Here is a 19,598-nt window from a genome sequence, read left to right on the forward strand (position 1 = left end):
CTTTGGCATTTCCAGCCTAACGACATCAACTCTCAGGTAGTACACCTGTCTATGGCCTCTACCCACTCAAACCTGCTAAAAACATCTTCCCAGGCTCACTCTCTCAGCATGACATCCTCCTACTTAAAAACCCTCCCAGGCACATATCATCAAAGAAATCCCCAGCCAACCTGAGCACCATAAACAATCTGGCCCCAGACTATTTTCCAAACTAATCACTTACTATTTCAGTCCACAAATCCTCCGCCTCAACAAGGTTAATCTACTCAGTACACCCGAAGACACCTCTCCTCTGCACAGGGCTGTAGCCAGCTGCCCTCCCCTCTGCTCTTAGGGGCTAACCATTCAACAAGTATTTGAGCACTCTGTACTGTGGACACAGCAGTAAGTGGGACAACCATAATCCCTGGCCTCACAGAGATGCACACATAACTAGGCAGCAGGTGGTTCTCAGGACACCTCTGCAGAGGAAAGGTCATGCTAGCTGGACCAACCAGCAACTCCCACAGTATCTAGTACCACCTAACAGGTGCTCAGGAAGCATTTGAAGATGCTCTGTAACCCCCACCTCAGAAACACCCAAATCCCTTGTCAAGAACAACCAAAGATGATTTAAATATACAATCTAAACTCATAAACCAATAATCTGAACAAGTCATCACCTTCAGAAACGTGGCAATGTGCTTACAAGTGTGCTGCCATCAAGAGCAGGCTCTTCACACCAAGACTCTAGCCACTGCTGCCCTCCTGCCAACGCAGGGAGGAAGAGGCGCAGTGGTTTCACCTGTTAATTTAAACAAAGAGTCTCAATTTTTACACAGTTTTACACAGGAGGGCCAAGTTCTGGAGCAGGAAAGGGGCTCTGAGCACACATTTCATTTTAACCAAAAGTCACTACAAGGAAACAATATGGTGACCCTCTGGAGTTGATTATAAAGGGATTTTGCTCATCATGTCAAGTTAGCAAACCGGAGTCTAAACTCTTCTTGTTGCCTATACAATGAAACTGCTGGTCCCTGAGATGAGGACTAAAACCCAGGCTTCACAGGCCACAGCATCCTCACACTGATTTCTTATTCCATAACATGGTTTCCAAATCAGTAGTTCAAATTACTCTAGCAAGAGGAAAAAAAGGAGGAGGGGATCAGACAATTCCTCCCAACAGTGTGCCTCTGGGCAGGCCATGTGGCTTCTGGACAGGGCCACGTGCTGTCAGTAAGGAGAGGGAATGAACTGGAGAACCCTAAGCTCCCATCCAGTGCCCTAGGGTTCAGGGCAGCTTGGCTCTGCAAGCAAAGGGAAAACCTGGTTTCCACTGAGCTACACCGCAACATCCTTGCAAAGAATTGAGTGCATGCTAGTACTTGCCCTGGGTTGTTTTTTAACATTGTCCTTGAGAGATAATAAAAGCTTGCTCTCCACATTGTCCCCTGAAACCAAGGCCTAGATACCTCTGAGTTTCCTAAGGGCATGTATAAAATGCACAGTGGCCAAGATCAACGCCAGGACTGCACTGCTCCAGTCCAGCATGCTATGCAGTAAAATAAACGGAACCTCAGCCACCCCCTCAACTTCTTTCACAATTTATTACAACTTTCACTCAAACATCACCACAAAATGTGATGACTAGTCAGGTTCTGCACCTTCTTATAGACATTTTTAAGCGGACAATTTTCAACATGTCCAATACATTATTTCTTTAAAAAATGCAAACACTGTCAATGAAACAAGAGAGTTACCAAAAGAAAGGGAGGGGGACCTAAAAATAAAAGCCCAAGGCGGCCACAATTCTTGGCTTTGGCCCCAGGGACGAATGAAACTGGAGGAAGTGTTTCTGCACAGCCATATGCCACAAGGCCTTGCCAAGGGCAAGCTCTCCTGAGCCTACCCACTTACTACAATGGCAGACTGGTGGCCCCAGGACACCAAAAATCTCAAAAGGCTAATGCAAAACAAGACAGCAGCCAGCCCTGGAGTTTCAGCATGCTTTCAATGCTTTCAATCTTTACACAAATGGAGGATGGGCTTTAGTTAGCAACCTAATGAACAATCCTTTAACAAGTTAAACATTGAAGCCACTTTCACCATCACACCCCCAAAAGCGATTTCCGGTTAAAGCATCCATACTGAAAGAACCATGTCTGATTAACTGAAAACTAAGCTGGAGAGGTACATGGAGATATTCAAAAGAAGAAACAAAGCAAATGCTGCTGGATTAGAAGAAGTGTTGGGGGAACTCACACTGTCCTACCAAAACCCCCTCCCCACTCAGTCTTACAGGACGCAGCCACACTGGGTAGCAGCAAATCTCACACCCAGGCTGTGACCCCAACAACATAAATCACTTCAGCTGAGCTGAGGCAAGTATTTCGGTCATCTGAATTAGGATCTCTCCAACCGATAAATTTAAATAGCGTCTCAATTTTTACACAGTTTTACACAGGAAGGCTACGTGCGGTGCCTCATGCCTGTAATCCTAGCACTTTGGGAGGCCGAGGCGGGCAGATCACCCGAGCCCAGGAGTTCGAAACTAGCCTGGGCAAACAGACCCCATTTTTACAAAAATAAAAATTGTTTAAAGAAAACCCCCATCTCTACAAAAAATACAAAAGTTAGCCAGGCGTGGTGGTGCACCTGTAGTCCCAACTACTCGGGAGGCTGAGGCGGGAAGATCACTTGAGCCCGGGAGGCGGAGGTTGCAGTGAGCTGAGGTCACACCACTGCACTCCAGCCTGGCCGACAGAGCGAGACCCTGTCCTCCACAAAAAAGAAAAAAGAGAATTACACACGAGGCTGAAGCAGGGGGATCACTAGAGCCCAGGAGTTGGAGAGCAGCCTGGGAAACACAGGCAGACTCCATCTCAAACACCTGGCCTCAAGTGATCATCCCACCTTTGCCTCCGAATCACTAAAATTATAAGCATAAACCACCACACCTGGCTTAAAAACCTTTTTTTTGTAATTACATATGCTCCCCCTGTGAAGCAAAGTGTAGAATGTAAAAGCCCTCTCTCGGCAAAAAGTGGAAACCGGCCAGGCGTGGTGGCTCACGCCTGTAATCCCAGCACTCTGGGAGGCCAAGGCAGGCGGATAATGAGGTCAGGAGGTCGAGACCAGCCTGCCAATATGGAGTAACCGTCTCTACGAAAAATACAAAAACTGGCCGGGAGTGGGGGCGCACGCCTGTAATCCCAGCTACTTGGGAGGCTGAGGCAGAGGAATCGCTTGAACCCAGGAGGCGGCGGTTGCGGGAAGCTGAGATCGCGTCACTGCACTCCAGGCTGGATGATAGAGCGAGACTCCGTCTCAAAAAAAAAAAAAAAAGTGGAAATCAGACCTCCTAAAATCGGAGTCTGATGTGCGAAGGCACTGTTACCCACCAGTAAGGCGCACTCCTGTCTCAGCTCCTAAGATGGTATCCAGTCTTCTCCAGCTTCTATTCATGTTTCTTTTCTTTAAATGCCCACCTTTTAATAATTCCAAAACTCGAAAGCCCATTTTAGTATCTGATGGTGAATTCATCTGATGAGTCAACAAGTATTAAAGAGTGATCTGGTACTGGAACTGAAACTAGACGAACCCAATACTAACACAGAGACACGCGTATTTATTTCTGGATGGCTGACAAATCCCATGCTGAATGCCAAAGCTAAATGCAATGAAATAAAAAATGCATGCACCTTGCTAAAGAAATTGGAAAGCAGATCATGAAAGTTCTTTTTATAGCAATTTGTCTAACATCCGCTGCCTGAGCCCTTAGCCCTCTCCACATATAAAATCTTAAGAAACATGCAGGAGTAAAACTTTGTGCTCGGATCCCAGGAGCCATGCCCAAGAATGCACTGGGCTCCACAGCACCTACGTGAGCCCAGCCAGCGCCCACGAGCAGCTGCGGTGAACAGGCCTCGGTGAGACACTCCACAGCAGCGGAAATGTGGAAAAGTGAAGATGAAGTCAAGAAGAACCTAAGAACTTAACGTGGGATAATGGAATAACAAAAGTCAGTCTCAGAAAGAGGCATCATTGCCAAAGGTGTAAAAACTAGTTAGTGGTGTAAGTACATACGTCAAAATACAAAGAAAAGCAAAACAGTGACCAACACAAGATGTGAGGCAGGTGAGCCCTTGCAGCCGGCAGTGACTGCAAGATACCCAGGCGTCCGCTCTCGGGCTGTTCTTTGCACCTGACTCAAGTTTTATACCTACATCTTACCAATTCCGTTCTCAAAAACTCATGTGAAGTCTTGGATGTAGCAGTGTTTCTTCCTCATTACAACACAGAAACTAAGGTTCCACTGAGCCAGTAAACAAGAACTGTAAAACTGAAAACTGTCAAAGGAAAAACTCTTTCCCAATTACTACTTACACAGTACAAAAACCAGTTTGAAATAAGGCGAGGTATTTAATCCCCAAAACTCACAAAACGCGTTTGTCCTTATGACTAACTCGAGTCTAGCACAGGCCACTGTCAAACAGGGCAACGCCTACTCAGCGTTTTCCAAACTGGTCAACTGAACTCTTCTCTGGAAGGGCTCTCTGTCTCCTTTAGTCTTACTCTAAAAAGGGTAATTTTTCACCAGAATAAAGGCAAATTTTTTAAGAATGCTTCAAATGAAAAGAGGATTACAGAAATATGAATCTTTAATTGTACCTGAAACAAAGCACCTGAAATTAATAAAGAGGTCAGCCACTTACGAGAATCACTAGGTCTGTCCTGCTCCCAGGGCACGAAACAGAAGCGTCTTAATCCACTAAGCACATTAGGGCCTAACAAATTGGACTGAGTAACAAGGTTACCTAGTTCTTCCAAACAGGAATTAACCAAAGGGGATCATTATGATTAAGCACAATCCGCGGAATAAGCAATTTCTAGTTGGGGAATTCAACAGCTGATGGCTTGTAAGCATCAAAATTCATAACAAGTGAAAGGCTCGGAATCACAGGTCCAGCACTGGACGATGCCCGGCGCGCCGGGAAGCGGCGCCTCAGACAGCGGCCCCGGGTCCCCATGGTCCCTCCCTGCGCCCAGAACCGGGCAGCTCCTTCCCGCCGCCGCCGCCGCCGCCGCCAACGGGAGGCTGGGGGCACTCCCGAAATAGGAGCGGAAGCCCCGACCCACGCCGCCCTCCGCCGCGGGGACGCCCACTCGCCAGGTGACCGCGTCCCCACGCTCCGCGTTGCCCGGGCGCCGCCAGGACTTCGGAGGCGGCCGGCGCAGCCCCGACCCTGTGCGGACGCGGCACAAAGGCGCGGCGCGCGGACCCCGACCCGGCCCGCGCCCCTGCCCCCCGCCCCGCGCCCCCCACCCAGCCCACCTCGGCCGTAGGCCTTGGCGCAGATCCACTGCAGGTTGGCGGCGATCTTGGCGCGCGCCGCGTCGTAGCGGTCCAGGGGCACGAGGTCGGCGGCGCCGTCCGGCGAGGCCTCCATCTTCCTCCAGCCCTCGGCGGCGGCGCGGCCGCTCGCGTCCACCATCTGCAGACAAAGGGCTGAGGCGGCGGCCCGGCCGCAACAAAGGCGCCGCCGCCCCTCGCCGCGCCGGGCCCGGTGCGCCCCGAGCCCCCACTCGGCCCCGCAGCCGGCCCGCCGGGAGGGGCGCCCGAGCGCGGCCCCCGCCTCACCTCACAGCCGCCGCCGTCGCCGCCCCCGCGGCTGCTGCATGCTGCGGGCGCCGAGCCCGGGCAGAGGAGGTGCCGAGCCCGCGGCCCAAAGAGGCGGCAGCAGGAGGGCGCGGGCCGGGGGCGGGGGCAGGCGCGGGGGCGGGAGCGGGCCGGGGGCGGTGGCAGCGCGTGCGCGGTCCCGGGCGAGAGGCGGCGGCGACAGCGGCTGAGGCGGCGGCCAAGGAGCGGGAGCGCGCTCACCGCCGGGGCCTCGCACAGGCGCAGTAGGCACCGCCCGCCACCCCGCCCTCGACCCCGCCCCCAGCTCCGCTCTTTTCTCGCGCCCGCCCCGCCCCTTTCCGCAGGCGCAGTAGGCACCGCCCGCCAGCCCGCGCCCGCCCCGCCCCTTTCCGCAGGCGCAGTAGTTGGCACCCTCAGGCCTGTGCCTGCCTCGCCCCTTTCCGCAGGCGCAGTGATCGTCGACCCGCCCCTCTCCGCCCGCTTCCGCAGGCGCAGTAGGACCCGCCGGGATCCGCGCCTGCCCTGCTACTTCCCTCAGGCTCTGAGGCCCGCGGTGCGGAGCGCGGGGTAGGCGGCGGAGAGTGGGCGGCGCGGGGTGGGTGGAGTGGGTCGGCGGCGGGGATCCTGCCGAGCCCGCAGCCGCCCTCTCTCAGCGCCGTGCCTCCTCCCTGGCCGTGGCTCGTCCCACCTCAGCCACAGCCCGGCCTCCTGGCCGGCCTAGCTCTCGCCGCCGGCGCCCTGGGGACCTCGTGGGTGTGGCCGGCGGCGACCTCGGCAGGCGACAGCCCGGCAGACGGGCACCATTTGTACGTGCCACAGTCTCCAGACCCCCGTCCCGGTGCAGGGAAGGTGGGCGTTTGGACCCCTGAGGCAGAAACAGGTGCGGCCCCGCTGGCGCATCCCCCGGAAGGGACGCTGACTTCGTTCCCCGGGAGCCTGCGTCGGAGCCCGAGCTGGGCTGAGAATTACGGGAACGCCGTGAGAGTTTGCATTCCGAGGATTTGGTCTGAGAACCTCACCGCCGATATAGAGAACTGCCCCTGGGAGAGCCGGCCCGCGTGCCGCCCACCGGCGCCTTGACGGCAGGGAGAGGTCGAGCTTCCAGGGAGCGGGCTCCCGGCGCGGGGCTCCCAGCCTGCCTGTACCTGGTCGAGACACCCCGTGCCAGAGGTGGAGCGTGTATGAAATGCTAGGTGCCCAGAGGACCCAGGCAGTCCGTCATTCACTTACCAACCCACGTGCAGGCTTCAAGTCAACGTTGAAGCCATTTGGGCCTGGGCTTTTTTGATGACTTATTTGATTCGTAGTGTTTTGGTTACTAATTGAGTCTCTTCACTTGTTATAGGTCTGTTGAGATTGTCTATTTTTTCTTGAGTCAGCTGTCTGAAAAGAACACGAGGTGGACAGGGCAGAGCAGTCAAGGGAAGCCATAGGAGGAGGGCACTTATTTGAGCAAAGACCGGCGGGACGTGGGCGTCGAGGGTGAGGATATCTGCAGAAGTAGTGTCTTGAGCAGGGAGCACGGCAGACAGAGCCTCTGAGACACGAGAGCCTGGAGTGTAAGAAACACAGCAGAGGCCACTAAGTCGAGAACGCAGGAGCTGGAAGGACTGGTAGGAAATGGCAGGTGGGGACATGGAGGGATGCGGACAGGTCCTGCACAGTCAGAACTGTGGCCCCTTCTCTGCAGGAAATGGGCAGCCTTGGGAAGACTGAGCTTGGGAAGGATATGACTAACCCTTTAAAAGGATCATTCTGACTCCTGGGTGAAGAACAGACTAGGAAGGGCTGAGAAGGCGGCAGGAGGCCATCCACTGTCAGATGGGATGTGGAGTGTGACCCGGAAAGGTCAAGGGTGACTCGAAGGGCTTTTCGTATACTGATCTTTTATCCTGCAACCTTGCTAAACCCATTTATTAGTTCTTGTCTTTTAGTGGCATTTATTAGTTCTTCTAGTCTTTTAGTGGATTCCTTGGGATTTTATACAAAAGCGTGTCATCTGTGAATAGAGATCAATTTATCTCTTCCTTTCTAATCTGGATGCCTTTTATTTCTTCTTGCCTAGCTGCCCTGGCTAGAACCTCCAGTACAATATTGACTAGAAACAGCAAGAGTGGACATCCTTGTCTTGCTCCTGATCTCAGGGAGGAGGCATCCAGTCTTTCACCTTTGGGTATGATGATAGCTGTGGGTGCTTAAAAAATAGGTTTTATCAGGCTGGGCGCAGTGGCTCATGCCTGTAATCCCAGCCCTTTGGGAGGTCGAGGCGGGCAGATCACTTGGGGTCCATAGTTTGAGACCAGCCTGGCCAACATGGAGAAATCCCATCTCTACTAAAAATGCAAAAAGTTAGCTGGGGTTGGTGGCGGGTGCCTGTAATCCCAGCTAAAAGAGGGAAACTGTCTAAAAAACAACAAAAAAGAGTACTTCCTCAACCTGATAAAACCTATTTTTTGTTTGTTTGAGACAGTGTCTCACTCTGTCACTCAGGCTGGAGTGCAGTGGCTGGATCTTGGCTCACTGCAACCTCTGCCTCCCAGGTTCAGGTGAGTGAGTCTCCTGCCTCAGCCTCCCGAGTAGCTGAGATTACAGGCACACGCCGCCATGCTCAGCTAGTTTTGTATTTTTAGTAGAGATGGGGTTTTACCATGTTGGCCAGGCTGGTCTTGAACTCCTGACCTCCAGTAATCCACCCCCCTGGGCCTCCCAAAATGCTGGGATTATAGGCGTGAGCTACCACGCCCAGCCGAGGAAGTATCTTCTATTTCTAGTTTGTTGAGTGTGTTTATCATGAAAAGGTGTCGGATTTGGTTAAATGATTTTTCCACATCCATTGAGATGATCATGGGTTTTTTTCCTTGTTCTAGTAATGCGGTGTGTTACATTAATTGACTTTCAGATATTGAAAAGACACATCCTCTGCGTTCAGATAAATTCCAGTTGGTCATGGAGTATCTGTCTTCCTGGATTCAGTTTAATACAATTTTGTTGAGTGATTTTTTTTATCCATATTCATCATAGATACTGATCTGAAGTTTTCTTGTGCTGTCTGTGTCTGGTTTTGGTATCAGTATCAGTGTCCTACTGGGCCTCATAAAATGAGTTGGAGGTGTTCCTCTTCTTCTTCTTTTTTTTTTTTTTTTTTAAGATGGCTGTTCACTATATCATCCATGCTGGTCACCAATTCCTGTCTTCAACTGATCCTCCAACCTCAAGCCTCCTGAGTAGCTGGGATCACAGGCACAAGCCACTGGACCCAGCTTTAATTGTTTTAAGTGTTTCATAGAATTCATTATTGAAGCCATTTGGGTCTGGGCTTTTTTGATTACTTATTTTGATTACTAATTCAATCCCTATTTGTTGTAGGTCTATTCAGATCGTCTGTGTCTTTAGAGGAAGTTGTCCATTTTATTTAAGTTACAGTGTTTTGGGCGTAAGCAATTTTAAGGAGAAAGTTATCCTTAACCAAGATGGGAAAGGTCAGGGCAGGGTGGTACAGGGAGGGATTTTACCTCCCACTGGGTCTCTCCCACAAACTCCCCCTAATATAATATCAGCGGAGTTTGGGCTGTGGCTTTGGCTGTGTTGAGTCTCAGATGCCTGTTGGGCCTCCTCATGGAAATGCTGGTGGGCGATTGGATGAGCAAGTCACTGGTGTGGCCCAGGTTGGAGACTGGGAATTGTCACCACAGAGAGAGACTTTAGAGCTGTCAGACAGGAAGAAGCGCCAAGGAGCCATTGCTCAGGTGGAGGGGAAGTCAAGGCATGGTGCTTGGGCCTAGGGGCAGCACTTGGGAGTAGCCAGCGTGAAAGGTGAGAAGCCAGGAGAGGGGTCCCCAGCTTATGGCCTGGGAGCTAACTCAGATTTGGCGAGTGCAGGTTTTGTGGAATGGTGGTGTATTAGTCCATTTTCACAGTGCTAATAAAGACACACCCGAGACTGGGCAATTTACAAAAGAAAGAGGTTTAATGACTTACAGTTCCACATGGCTGGGGAGGCCTCACAATCATGGTGGAAGGCAAGGAGGAGCAAGTCACATCTTACGTGGATGGCGGCAGGCAAAGAGCGAGATTGGGCAGGGAAACTCCCCCTAATATGATACTGTCAGATCTCATGAGACTTACTCGCTATCACGAGAACAGCATGGGAAAGACCTGCCCCATGATTCAATTACCTCCCACCGGGTCCCTCCCACAAAACGTGGGAATTCAAGATGAGATTTGGGTGGGGACAAAAGACAGGCAGGAGTTCCGAGGATGAGTATTTGCATTCTGTCCCTGAGTTTGCTGTAAAGGAGAGCAGCGAGATAGAGGCATGGGGTGCGGAATGGCGTGTTTAAGATGGAGTGACAACAGGTGCCTGTTGGAGTGATGCAGTAGACAGGATCTGATGATGGGGAGCAGGCGTCATGTGTCCTTGAGCAGAAGCCCAGCAGAGAGACCCTTTTTCCTCCTGTAGCAGCAGAAGAGAAGGCAGCAGGGTGCAGGACTGAAGGAGGGCTGGGCTGGGATGGGAGCCTGACTGGTTTTCCCCTGGTGGCCCTATGACTGGTTAAGGGCAGGGCAGAGGCACGGCAGGTTGGAGGCACAGAAGGCCCAGGATAGTTATCTGGGCTGGATGTGGGGCAGTATTCTCGCCTCTCTGGGGACATCCCTTAAGTGGACAGGAAGGCCGGGTGGTTCAGGTGTATGTCCACTCACCAAAAACACAGGATGAAGGTGGGGCCTAGACAGTGGCTTTTTTGACCAGGGCAGAACAGTTGAGGGCATGTGTGAGGGTCCATGCTGACGCCAGACCTCAGTGGGGAGAGGGGAGAGTCCAGGGACCAGAAGTCCCCCTAGGCTTAAAGGACAAACCACAAGGAGAAGAGGAAGAAGTCTCTATGTCATCAAAGTTTCATTATCAGGGCTGCTATAATGCTTCTCATTGCTTATTAAAACCCAATTCTGCAAGACCAGGCTAGCCAACATGGTGAAACCATGTCTCTACTAAAAATATAAAAATTAGCTGGGCGTGGTGGCACGTGCCTGTAATCCCAGCTACTCAGGAGGCTGAGGCAGGAGAATTGCTTAAACCTGGGAGGCAGAGGTTGCAGTGAGCCAAGATCGTGCCACTGTACTCCAGCCTGGGAGACAGAGGGAGACTCCATCTCAAAAACGAAACAAAACAAACAAAAAAACTAATTCTGGCCCAGCATGGTAGTTCACACCTGTAATCCCAGCACTTTGGGAGGCCAAGGCAGAAGGATCGCTTGAGCGCAGGAGTTCAAGACCATTCTGGGCAACAAAATAAGACCCCACCTCTACAAAAAATTAAAAAAAAAAAAATAGAAGGAAGCAATAGTGTGCACCTGGGGTCCCAGCTACTCAGGAGGCTGAGGTAGGAGGATCACTTGAGCCCAGAAGGTTGAGGCTACAGTGAGCCGGGATTGTGCCACTGTACTCCAGCCTGGGTGACAAAACAAGACTCTCTGACTCAAAAAAAAGAAAAAGAGAAAAATATTTTTGTTAGAGCAAAACAGGCTGACCTTTTTTTTGGTTTTTTGTTTGTTTGTTTGTTTTTTGAGATGGAGTCTCGCTCTGTCACCCAGGCTGGAGTGCAGTGGCACGATTTCGGCTCACTGCAAGCTCTGCCTCCCGAGTTCACGCCATTCTCCTGCCTCAGCCTCCTGAGTAGCTGGGACTACAGGCGCCCGCCACCATGCCCGGCTAATTTTTTGTATTTTTAGTAGAGATGGGGTTTCACCGTGTTACCCAGGATGGTCTCGATCTCCTGACGTCGTGATCCGCCCGTCTTGGCCTCCCAAAGTGCTGGGATTACAGGCGTGAGCCACTGCGCCCAGCCCTTTTTTTTGTTTTTAATGTTGAGACTAGGTTACAGCATTATTAGATATGATGAAGGTAGAGGGAAGGTGCTCAGAACTCTCCTACAAGCATAGCAGCTGCTCAGGCACAGCTCCAGTAACTCCAGGGCCCAGCCTTCTGGGGAGGAGTTGGATGGGCACATTCCTTGAGGGGCTCCCACCTGCCCACGGAGAGCACAAGAGGAGAACTCATCCTGTTTGCCCTGCTTTTCCCCTCTTGTTCCTAGACATCCTGAGGTTCCCACCAAGTGGACATTGGCTTATTCTACAAGCAACAGGATGAGGCCCCTGGACTCCTTACTAGCGAAATAGTGCAGTGACAGCAACGCCCCCCCCCCTCCCCAAAGATGTCCACTCTTAATTCCTGGAACCTGTGAATGTGTGACCTGGTGACTTAGTTCATTTGTGCCACTGTAACAAAATACCACAGACTGGGTAATTTATAAACAATATAAATGTGTTTCTCATGGTTCTGAAGGCTGGGAAGTCCAAGATCAAGGCACTGGCATGTCCTGTGTCTGGTGAGGGCACTTCGTTTCCTCTGGAGGGAAGAATGCTGTGTCCTCACAAGGTGGGATGGACAGAGGGGCAACAAAAGGCCAAAATCCACAGGAAGACTCTTTTATAAGAGGAGCCCTCGTGACCTAGTCCTAAATGGCCCCACCTCTTTTTTCTCCACAGTGGGGACCAAGTTTATTGTTAGTTAACCTAAATGACAAACAGAGGAGCTCTCTAAAGAGGTATTTATTCAGGAATAGGGCCTTGCAACGGGAACACGCATATTACGGGAACTGTGCATGTTCAAGGAAGACAAAGGTTTTAAAGGAAAAAAGGAAGATTACATAATCATTTTGAAATGATTACCCTTGACTGCAAAGATTAATAGCAAGAGAGACACCGGTCCAAGTTTGGAAGGTAGCTGCTGGGCAGGTATCCTTGCAGAAGTATTTTCTTGTATAAGATTTCAATGGCCTTGGCCAGGTGTGGTGGCTCACGCCTATAATCCTAGTAGTTTGGGAGGCTGAGGTGGGCCAATCACTTGAGGTCAGGAGTTCAAGACCAGCCTGGCTAACATGCTGAAACTCTGTCTTCACTAAAAATAAAAAAATTAGCCAGGCATGGTGGTGCACACCTCTAATCCCAGCTACTCGGGAGGCTGAGGCAGGAGAATCCCTTGAACCCAGGAGGCAGAGGTTGCAGTGAGCCAAAATTGCACCACTGCACTCCAGCCTGGGCAACAGAGCGAGACTTGGGCTCAAAAAAAAAAAAAAAAAAAAAAAAAAAATTCAATGGCCTTTGTGCAAGGTTGTGGTTTTTGCGGTCTTTTGTGATAGTTTTTGTTATCAGGCATACGGACCCTCTCTTCATGGCCTTCCCTAGCTCTATTTGTTAGGGTTTTCTTAACATTAGTCACTCTGTTTTGATTCTGACAACTTTCAGTTTCAACATGAATTTTGGAGGGGATGCCATCTTTTAAATCATCGTACCTGGTAAAAGGGACTTTGGAGATGGGATTAAGTGAAGGGCCTTGAGATGGGGGGTTATCCTGCACTATCCAGGTAGGTCCCATATAATCACGATCATAAGAGGGAGGCAGGAGCTTCACAGTTGGACAGAAGATGTGACCACAGAAGCGGGTCAGAGGAGAGAAGATGCTGGCTTTGAAGGCAGAGGAAGGGGCCACAAACCAAGGAATGTGGAGACCCCTATAAGCTGGAAAAGGCAGACAGATTCCCCCCTACCCTAGAGCCTCCAGAAGGAGCCAGCCCTGCCAACACCTTGACTTTACCTCAGTGAGATAATTTAGACTTCTGACCTCAGAACTGTAAGAGAATAAATGCTTGCGTCTTGACCACTGAATTTGTGGTAATTTGCCACAGCAGCTGCAGGAAATGTATGCACATGGTGACTAATTACTGAGTTCCTTCCCCAAACACACTCAGGAGCATGTAACCACCACAGCCTCCTAGTGGAAGCACAGGTCCTGCAGAGAGGCCATGCCTGTGCACCCCAGGAGTCAAGGCCACCCTCCTGCACAGGGCACTACCCCTTGCACCTGCACACTCCAGCCTCCACATGGCCTTTGGTCAGGGCTGGGTACACCAGGGAATGTTTCAAAGTAAAGCGTCCCTTACTGTGGTCATTCTCAGCATTTTTTTTCTGGAAAGATATGACAGAATATGTTCATGTGTGACATGGGCCCATGGGGGTGTTTGGGATAGTTACCATATCCAGCACACAGAGAAGGTTGATACTGAGAACTGGGACAGGAAAAAATACCATCTGTATCATCACTGGCCTTTAACCAATATTTAACATTTTCCTGAATTATGAATCTAGGCAACCAACTGCTGCTGCAGCATCAGCAGTGTCCGGGACGCCACCTCCTACAGAAGTCATGGATGTCTCACATCACATCACCATTGCTGCAGATGCCACAGAATACTATTCTGTTCATCATTGCTTCAAAATTACCATAACTCCTAGACCAGTTGCTCAATTACATTATTTAATGCATTCATAAAGAAGCACATGCAGTACTGTACCACCATTTAAAATTTGTGATGAAAGTACTTTAATTTCATTTTTAATCTTACAGGCATTAAAAGCATTATCTGAATCTCAAAGAAAAGTCCAAGACCTGATGGTTTCCTGGTGAATTCTACCAAACGTGTAAAGAAGAACTAATACGAGCCCTTCATAAACATTTCCAAAAAACTGAAAAGAAGGGAACACTTCTTAACTCATTCTATGAGGCCCGCATTACCCTGGTACCAAAGCCAGACATACACACGACAAGAAAAGAAAACTACAGACCAATATTCCTTATGAACACTGATGCAAAAAACCTCAACAAAGTACTGGCAAACTTCAGCAGCAGATTGAAAGGATTATACACTATGACCAAGGGGATTTATTCCTGGAATTCAAGGATGGCTCAGCATACAAAAAAAAAATCAATGTACTACACTATACTAACAGAATGAAGGAAAAAACTACATGATCATCTCAATTGATGCAGAAAAAGCATTTGACAAAACAACACCCTTTCATGATAAAACCACTCAGCAGATTAGGACTGGAAGGAAACTACCTCAACATAATAGAAGCCATTTATGCAAAGCCCACATCTAACACTGCTCAGTGATGAAAGGCTGAAAACTTTTCCTGTAAAATCAGGAATAAGAGGCCGGGTGCAGTGGCTCACACCTGTAATCCCAGCACTTTGGGAGGCCAAGGCGAGCAGATCACCTGAAGTTGGGAGTTCAAGACCAGCCTAAGCAACATGGAGAAACCATGTCTCTACTAAAAATAGAAAACTAGCCAGGCATGGTGGTGCACACCTGTAATCCCAGCTACTCCGGAGGCTCCAACAGGAGAATCGCTTGAACCCAGGAGGCAGAGGTTGTGGTGAGCCAAGATTGCACCATTGCACTCCAGCCTGGGCAACAAGAGCAAAACTCCATCTCAAAAAAAATTAAAATCAGGAAAAAGGCAAAAATATCCACTTTTGTCCCTTCTATTAAGATCTAGCCAGAGCAATTAGGCAAGAAAAATAAAAGGCATCCAAATGGAAAATGGAGAAGTAAAATGATCTCTGTTTACAGATTATATGATCGTATATGAAGAAAATCCTAAAGATTCCACAAAAGATCTGTTAGAACTAATGAATGAATTCAGCAAAGCAGTAGGATGCAAAGAACAATCTGAAAAGGAAATTATGAAAACAATTCCATGTACAATAGCATAAAAAGAATAAAACAAGAATTAAGGAGGTGAAAGACTGGTACAATGAAAGCTACAAAACATTGCTGAAAGAAAGAAGACACAGATAAATGAAGAGACATTTTGTGTTCATGGGCTGGAAGACTTAATATGGTTAAGATGTCAGTACTACCCAAAGCAATCTACAGATTTAATGCAGTCCCTATAAAATCCCAATGACATTTTTTGCAGGAACAGAAAAACATCTTAAAATTCATTTGGAATCTCAAGGGACCCTGACTAGCCAAACAGTCTGAAAAAGAACAAAGTTTAAGGACTTTCACTTCCTGATCTCAAAACTTTCTACACAGCTATAGTAAGCAATGTGGCACTGGCATAAAGACAGACATACAAACCAATGGAATAGAATAGCGAGCCCAGAAGCAAACCCTTGCATACATGGCCAAATGATTTTTAATAAGGATGCCAAGACCATTCAGTGGGGAAAGGACAGTCTTTTTCAGCAAATGATGCTGGGAATACTAGATATCCACACACAGAAAAATAAAGTTTGGCCCTTACCTTACCACAGATAGATTCAAAATGGATCCAAGACCTAAATGTAAGATCCAAAACTATAAAATTCTAATAAGAAAATAAAGGGCAAAGCCAGGCACAGTGGCTCGTGCCTGTAATGCCAGCACTTTGGGAGGCTGAGAAAGGAGGACTCATACCCCGAGGCCGGGTGTGGTGGCTCATGCCTATAATCCCAGCACTCTGGGAGGCTGAGGCGGGTGGATCACAAGGTCAAGAGATCGAGACCATCATGGCCAAAGTGGTGAAACCCCGTGTCTACTAAAAATACAAAAATTGGCTGGGTGTGGTGGTGTGCGCTGGTAGTCCCAGCTACTCAGGAGGCTGAGGCAGGAGAATCACTTAAACCCAGGAGGTAGATAGAGGTTGCAGTGAGCCGAGATTGCACCACCGCACTGCAGCCTGGCAACAGCGAGACTCTGTCTCAAAAAATAAGAAAGGAGGACCTCTTGAGCCCAGGAGTTTGAAACTAACCTGGGCAACAGAGAGAGAGACCCCGTCACTACAATAAATTTTAAAATTAGCCAGGTGTGGTGGTGCACACCTGTAGTCCCAGTTACTCAGGAGGCTGAGGTGGGAGGATCACTTGAGTCCCGGAGTTTGAGGCTGCAGTGAGCCGTGATTACATCACTGCACTCCATCCTGGATGACAGAGCAAGACCCTGTAGCAAGAAAAAAAATATACAGGGCAACAGCTTCGTAACACTGAATTTGGCAATGATTTCTTGGATATGACACCAAAGGCCCAGGCAACAAAAGAAAAGGTAAATTGGACATCATGAAAATCAAGACATTGCTTTCATTTAAAGACACTGTCAGCAGAAGCTGGGCATGGTGGCTCATGCCTGTAATCCTAGCACTTTGGGAGGCTGAGGCTGGTGGATCACTTGACCCTCAGGAGTTGGAGACCAGCCTGGGCAACATGGTGAAACCCCATCTCTACAAAAAAACACAAAAATTAGCCGGGCATGGTGGCTCATTCCTATAGTCCCAGCTGCTTGCAGAGCTGAGGCAAGAGGATCGCTTGAGCCCAGGAGGCAGAGGTTGCAGTGAGTCGAGATTGTGCTACTGCACTCCAGCCTGGGTGACAGAATGAGACTGTCTCAAAAAAAAAAAAAAAAAAAAAAATCAGCAGAGTACAAAGACAACCTACAAAATGGGAGAAAATATTTGCAAATATTGTATCTGAAAAGGGATTAATATCCAGGACTCCTATAACTCAAAAATAGAAAACCAAACAATGTGGTTAAAAAATGAGCAATAGACTTGCATAGACGCTTCTCCAAAAAAGATACACAGATGGCCAAGAAGCACATGAAAAGATGCTCAACATCACTAGTCAGTAGGGAAATGCAAACCAAAAACCACGAGAGACCCCCTCCCAGCCACTGGAATGGCTGCTACCAAAAAAACTAGAAAATAGCAAGTACCGGGGAGGATGTAGAGAAATAAGAAGCCCTGTGCACTGTTGTTGGGAATGTAAAATGGTGCAGCCACTGTGAAAAACAGCATGGAAGTCCCTCAGACAATTAAACAGAATTACCATGGGACCCTGTAATTGAAAGCAGGGTCTCCAAGGGGTGTTTGGACACCCCAGTTCATGGCAGCTTATTCCACTTGGGTGGAAACAGCTGAAGTGTCTGTGGACAGATGATGGATAGGGAAAATGTGGCCTCGCCACACAAGAAAATACTACTCAGCCCTAAAAAGGAAGGTAACTCTGACCCACACTACAATACGGATGAGCCTTGAGAACGTTATGCAGAGTGAAATGAGCCAGTCGTGAAAGGCACAGCCTGTGGCTCCACTCACTGGCAGTCCCCAGAGTCATCAGATTCAGAGAGACAAGAAGTAGAAAGGTGGCTGCCGGGCTGGGGAGGGGACGGAAGCGAGTGTTTCATGGGGACAGAGTGGGCAGATGGAGAGTTCTGTGGAGGGAGGGAGGTGATTGTCCCGCATTGCTGTGACTGCTTAATGCCAGCGACCTGCGCACCTGCAATGGTCAATCTCTGCCCTCCAGCGGGTGCCCCCATGGTGCCAGGCCCCCGTCACCTTGGGGTACACAGTGCAGCGGTGTCTCACCAGGATGGGATCCGCTGAGGGTTGGAGCCTCAGCTCAGGCCAGGGCTGCACCTGCCCCCACCACACCATACACACTTCCCCCACTCTGTTCCCCATTGGCCCCCTCCTCACTCCACCCATGCTGTCTGGCCCCTTCTCCCCCAGGTTCTGCAAGAGCGGATGTGGTGGGCCCACTTGCAGTCCCAGCTCCTGGGGAAGTGGCAGGGGCTGCTGGAACCCAGGAAATCCCAGCTCACTGGGCGTCTTGAACCTACCAAAAAACACCCTCAGCAGAAAATGAGAGAGCAGGAAGGATGTCAGCAGAGCCCCTGTAGACTCTTCCATGGGAGGGAGGACTCTCATGCTGACTTGCAAAGAGGCACCCTGGAAGCCCCCAGTCCAGGAGTGACGTGGGAAGGGTAGTTCAGAGGCAGGTTTCTGACCTCTCTGGCCTCCATCAGACCCACCGCAAAAATTCCACCTGTTAAATAAAAACGGACTGAGGCCATGGCACACTCCTGTAATACCAGCCCTTTGGGAGGCCGAGGTGGGAGGATTGCTTGAACCCAGGAGCTCAAGACCAGCCTGGGCAACATAGCATGACTCCACCTCTACAAAAAAATTAGCCGGGTGTGGTGGCGTGTGCCCGTGGTCCCAGCTACCCAGGAGGCCAAGGCAGGAGGATTGCTTTGGCCCACTGGAATGTTCTGCCAGGAGGGGGTAGTTTAGAGCCTGTGAACCACGGCAGTGAGCACCACGAGCAGGAACAATGGAGGGCTGGGGTTGGGGTGGGCTCCACGAGCGCTGAAAGCTGAGCTATCCCAGGGATCTGGGAGGTGCCCCTGCGGCTGCCGAGTTTCTCTGGATGCACCCCATGTCTATGAACCCTAAGGAAGGGTCCCCACTTCGCTGGGAGCCTCGGAGGCTGGGGGCACCATCCCCAATCCCTCGGGGCAGGCTCAGATCCTGGCACACTGACATTGCCAGCCACTCCTGGGCACTTGCTGTGTGCCGACCCAGAACTAGGAGCTGCACCTGGGCCCCAGGATGTCCCCTACTTTGCAAATGTGGAAACTTGAGTCTCAGAGACAGGGACATTGGCCTCTGTGAATCTCGGGGCTGCTTCTCCTGAGACCTGAACCAGGCCTGGCACTGTCTGCTGGGTTCGGGCCCAGCCCTGGGAGGACCCAGCAGGGGTGCTCACAGACCTCCCATCCCATGGCTAACCCACCGCTGGAGAGGAAACCTGTGGACACTTCCACTGAAAAATGTCACTCTCTACAAGTATGCAAGGGAGTCGGACCATCTCCCATCAGACCTGGACACCCACCGGACACCACAGCCCCTAACACTCCGGCCAGGTCGCTCCAGGCTGGCACAGGTGGTGCCCAGCCAGGCACACTTAAAGCAGGGCTGCCTGGCCTTACCACATCATCACTCCCCCAAGGAGGAAATGCTAATTTAATTAAGTGAATTAAATGCTAATTTAATTAAGTGAATTAAATGCTAATTTAATTAAGTGAATTAAATGCTAATTTAATTAAGTGAATTAAATTCAATTTCTCCCTTGTGAGAGAATTTAAATAATAAGAAATGCGATTTTGCCAGGTTGGGGTGAGCTTTGAACGGCCACACCATGGGATAGCTAAGAGGTCTGTGCCACCCCAGACCTGGTGAACGCCCGAGTTTCAGCCTCACGCACATTCCTTCCCCAAGAGCAGCTGCGCTCTGTTCTCCCACAGGAGAAGCTGTCT

The 19,598-nt window shown here is 50.1% G+C and overlaps 1 protein-coding gene and 1 long non-coding RNA gene across 14 annotated transcripts in view; one reads left to right on the plus strand and one right to left on the minus strand.

Annotated features, from left to right (window-relative positions):
- Positions 1 to 5,859, minus strand: part of CAMSAP1 (calmodulin regulated spectrin associated protein 1) — a 112,621-nt gene extending 106,762 nt beyond the window's left edge. For 8 of the 13 annotated variants that reach the window (XR_008510054.2, XM_054520899.2, XM_063714529.1 and 5 more), the window contains exon 1: positions 5,315 to 5,575. Coding sequence is in view for 10 of the 13 variants with exons in the window: in XM_054520899.2 (XP_054376874.2) it covers positions 5,315 to 5,474 (160 nt within the window). In the remaining 3 variants the exon portion in view is untranslated. Of the gene's footprint in view, positions 1 to 5,314 lie in introns of all 13 variants that reach the window. The other 5 variants (XM_054520896.2, XR_008510055.2, XM_009245020.4 and 2 more) reach the window with 5 other exon arrangements.
- A 212-nt stretch (positions 5,860 to 6,071) lies between these two features.
- On the plus strand, positions 6,072 to 19,348 carry LOC103891552 (uncharacterized). Its single transcript, XR_008510057.2, has 2 exons — positions 6,072 to 7,475; positions 7,686 to 19,348. It is a non-coding gene; the product is annotated as an uncharacterized LOC103891552 (long non-coding RNA).
- The last annotated feature ends 250 nt before the right edge of the window (positions 19,349 to 19,598 follow it).

This window comes from Pongo abelii, chromosome 13, assembly GCF_028885655.2.
Source record: "Pongo abelii isolate AG06213 chromosome 13, NHGRI_mPonAbe1-v2.0_pri, whole genome shotgun sequence".
NCBI classification, from domain to species: Eukaryota; Metazoa; Chordata; class Mammalia; order Primates; family Hominidae; genus Pongo; species Pongo abelii.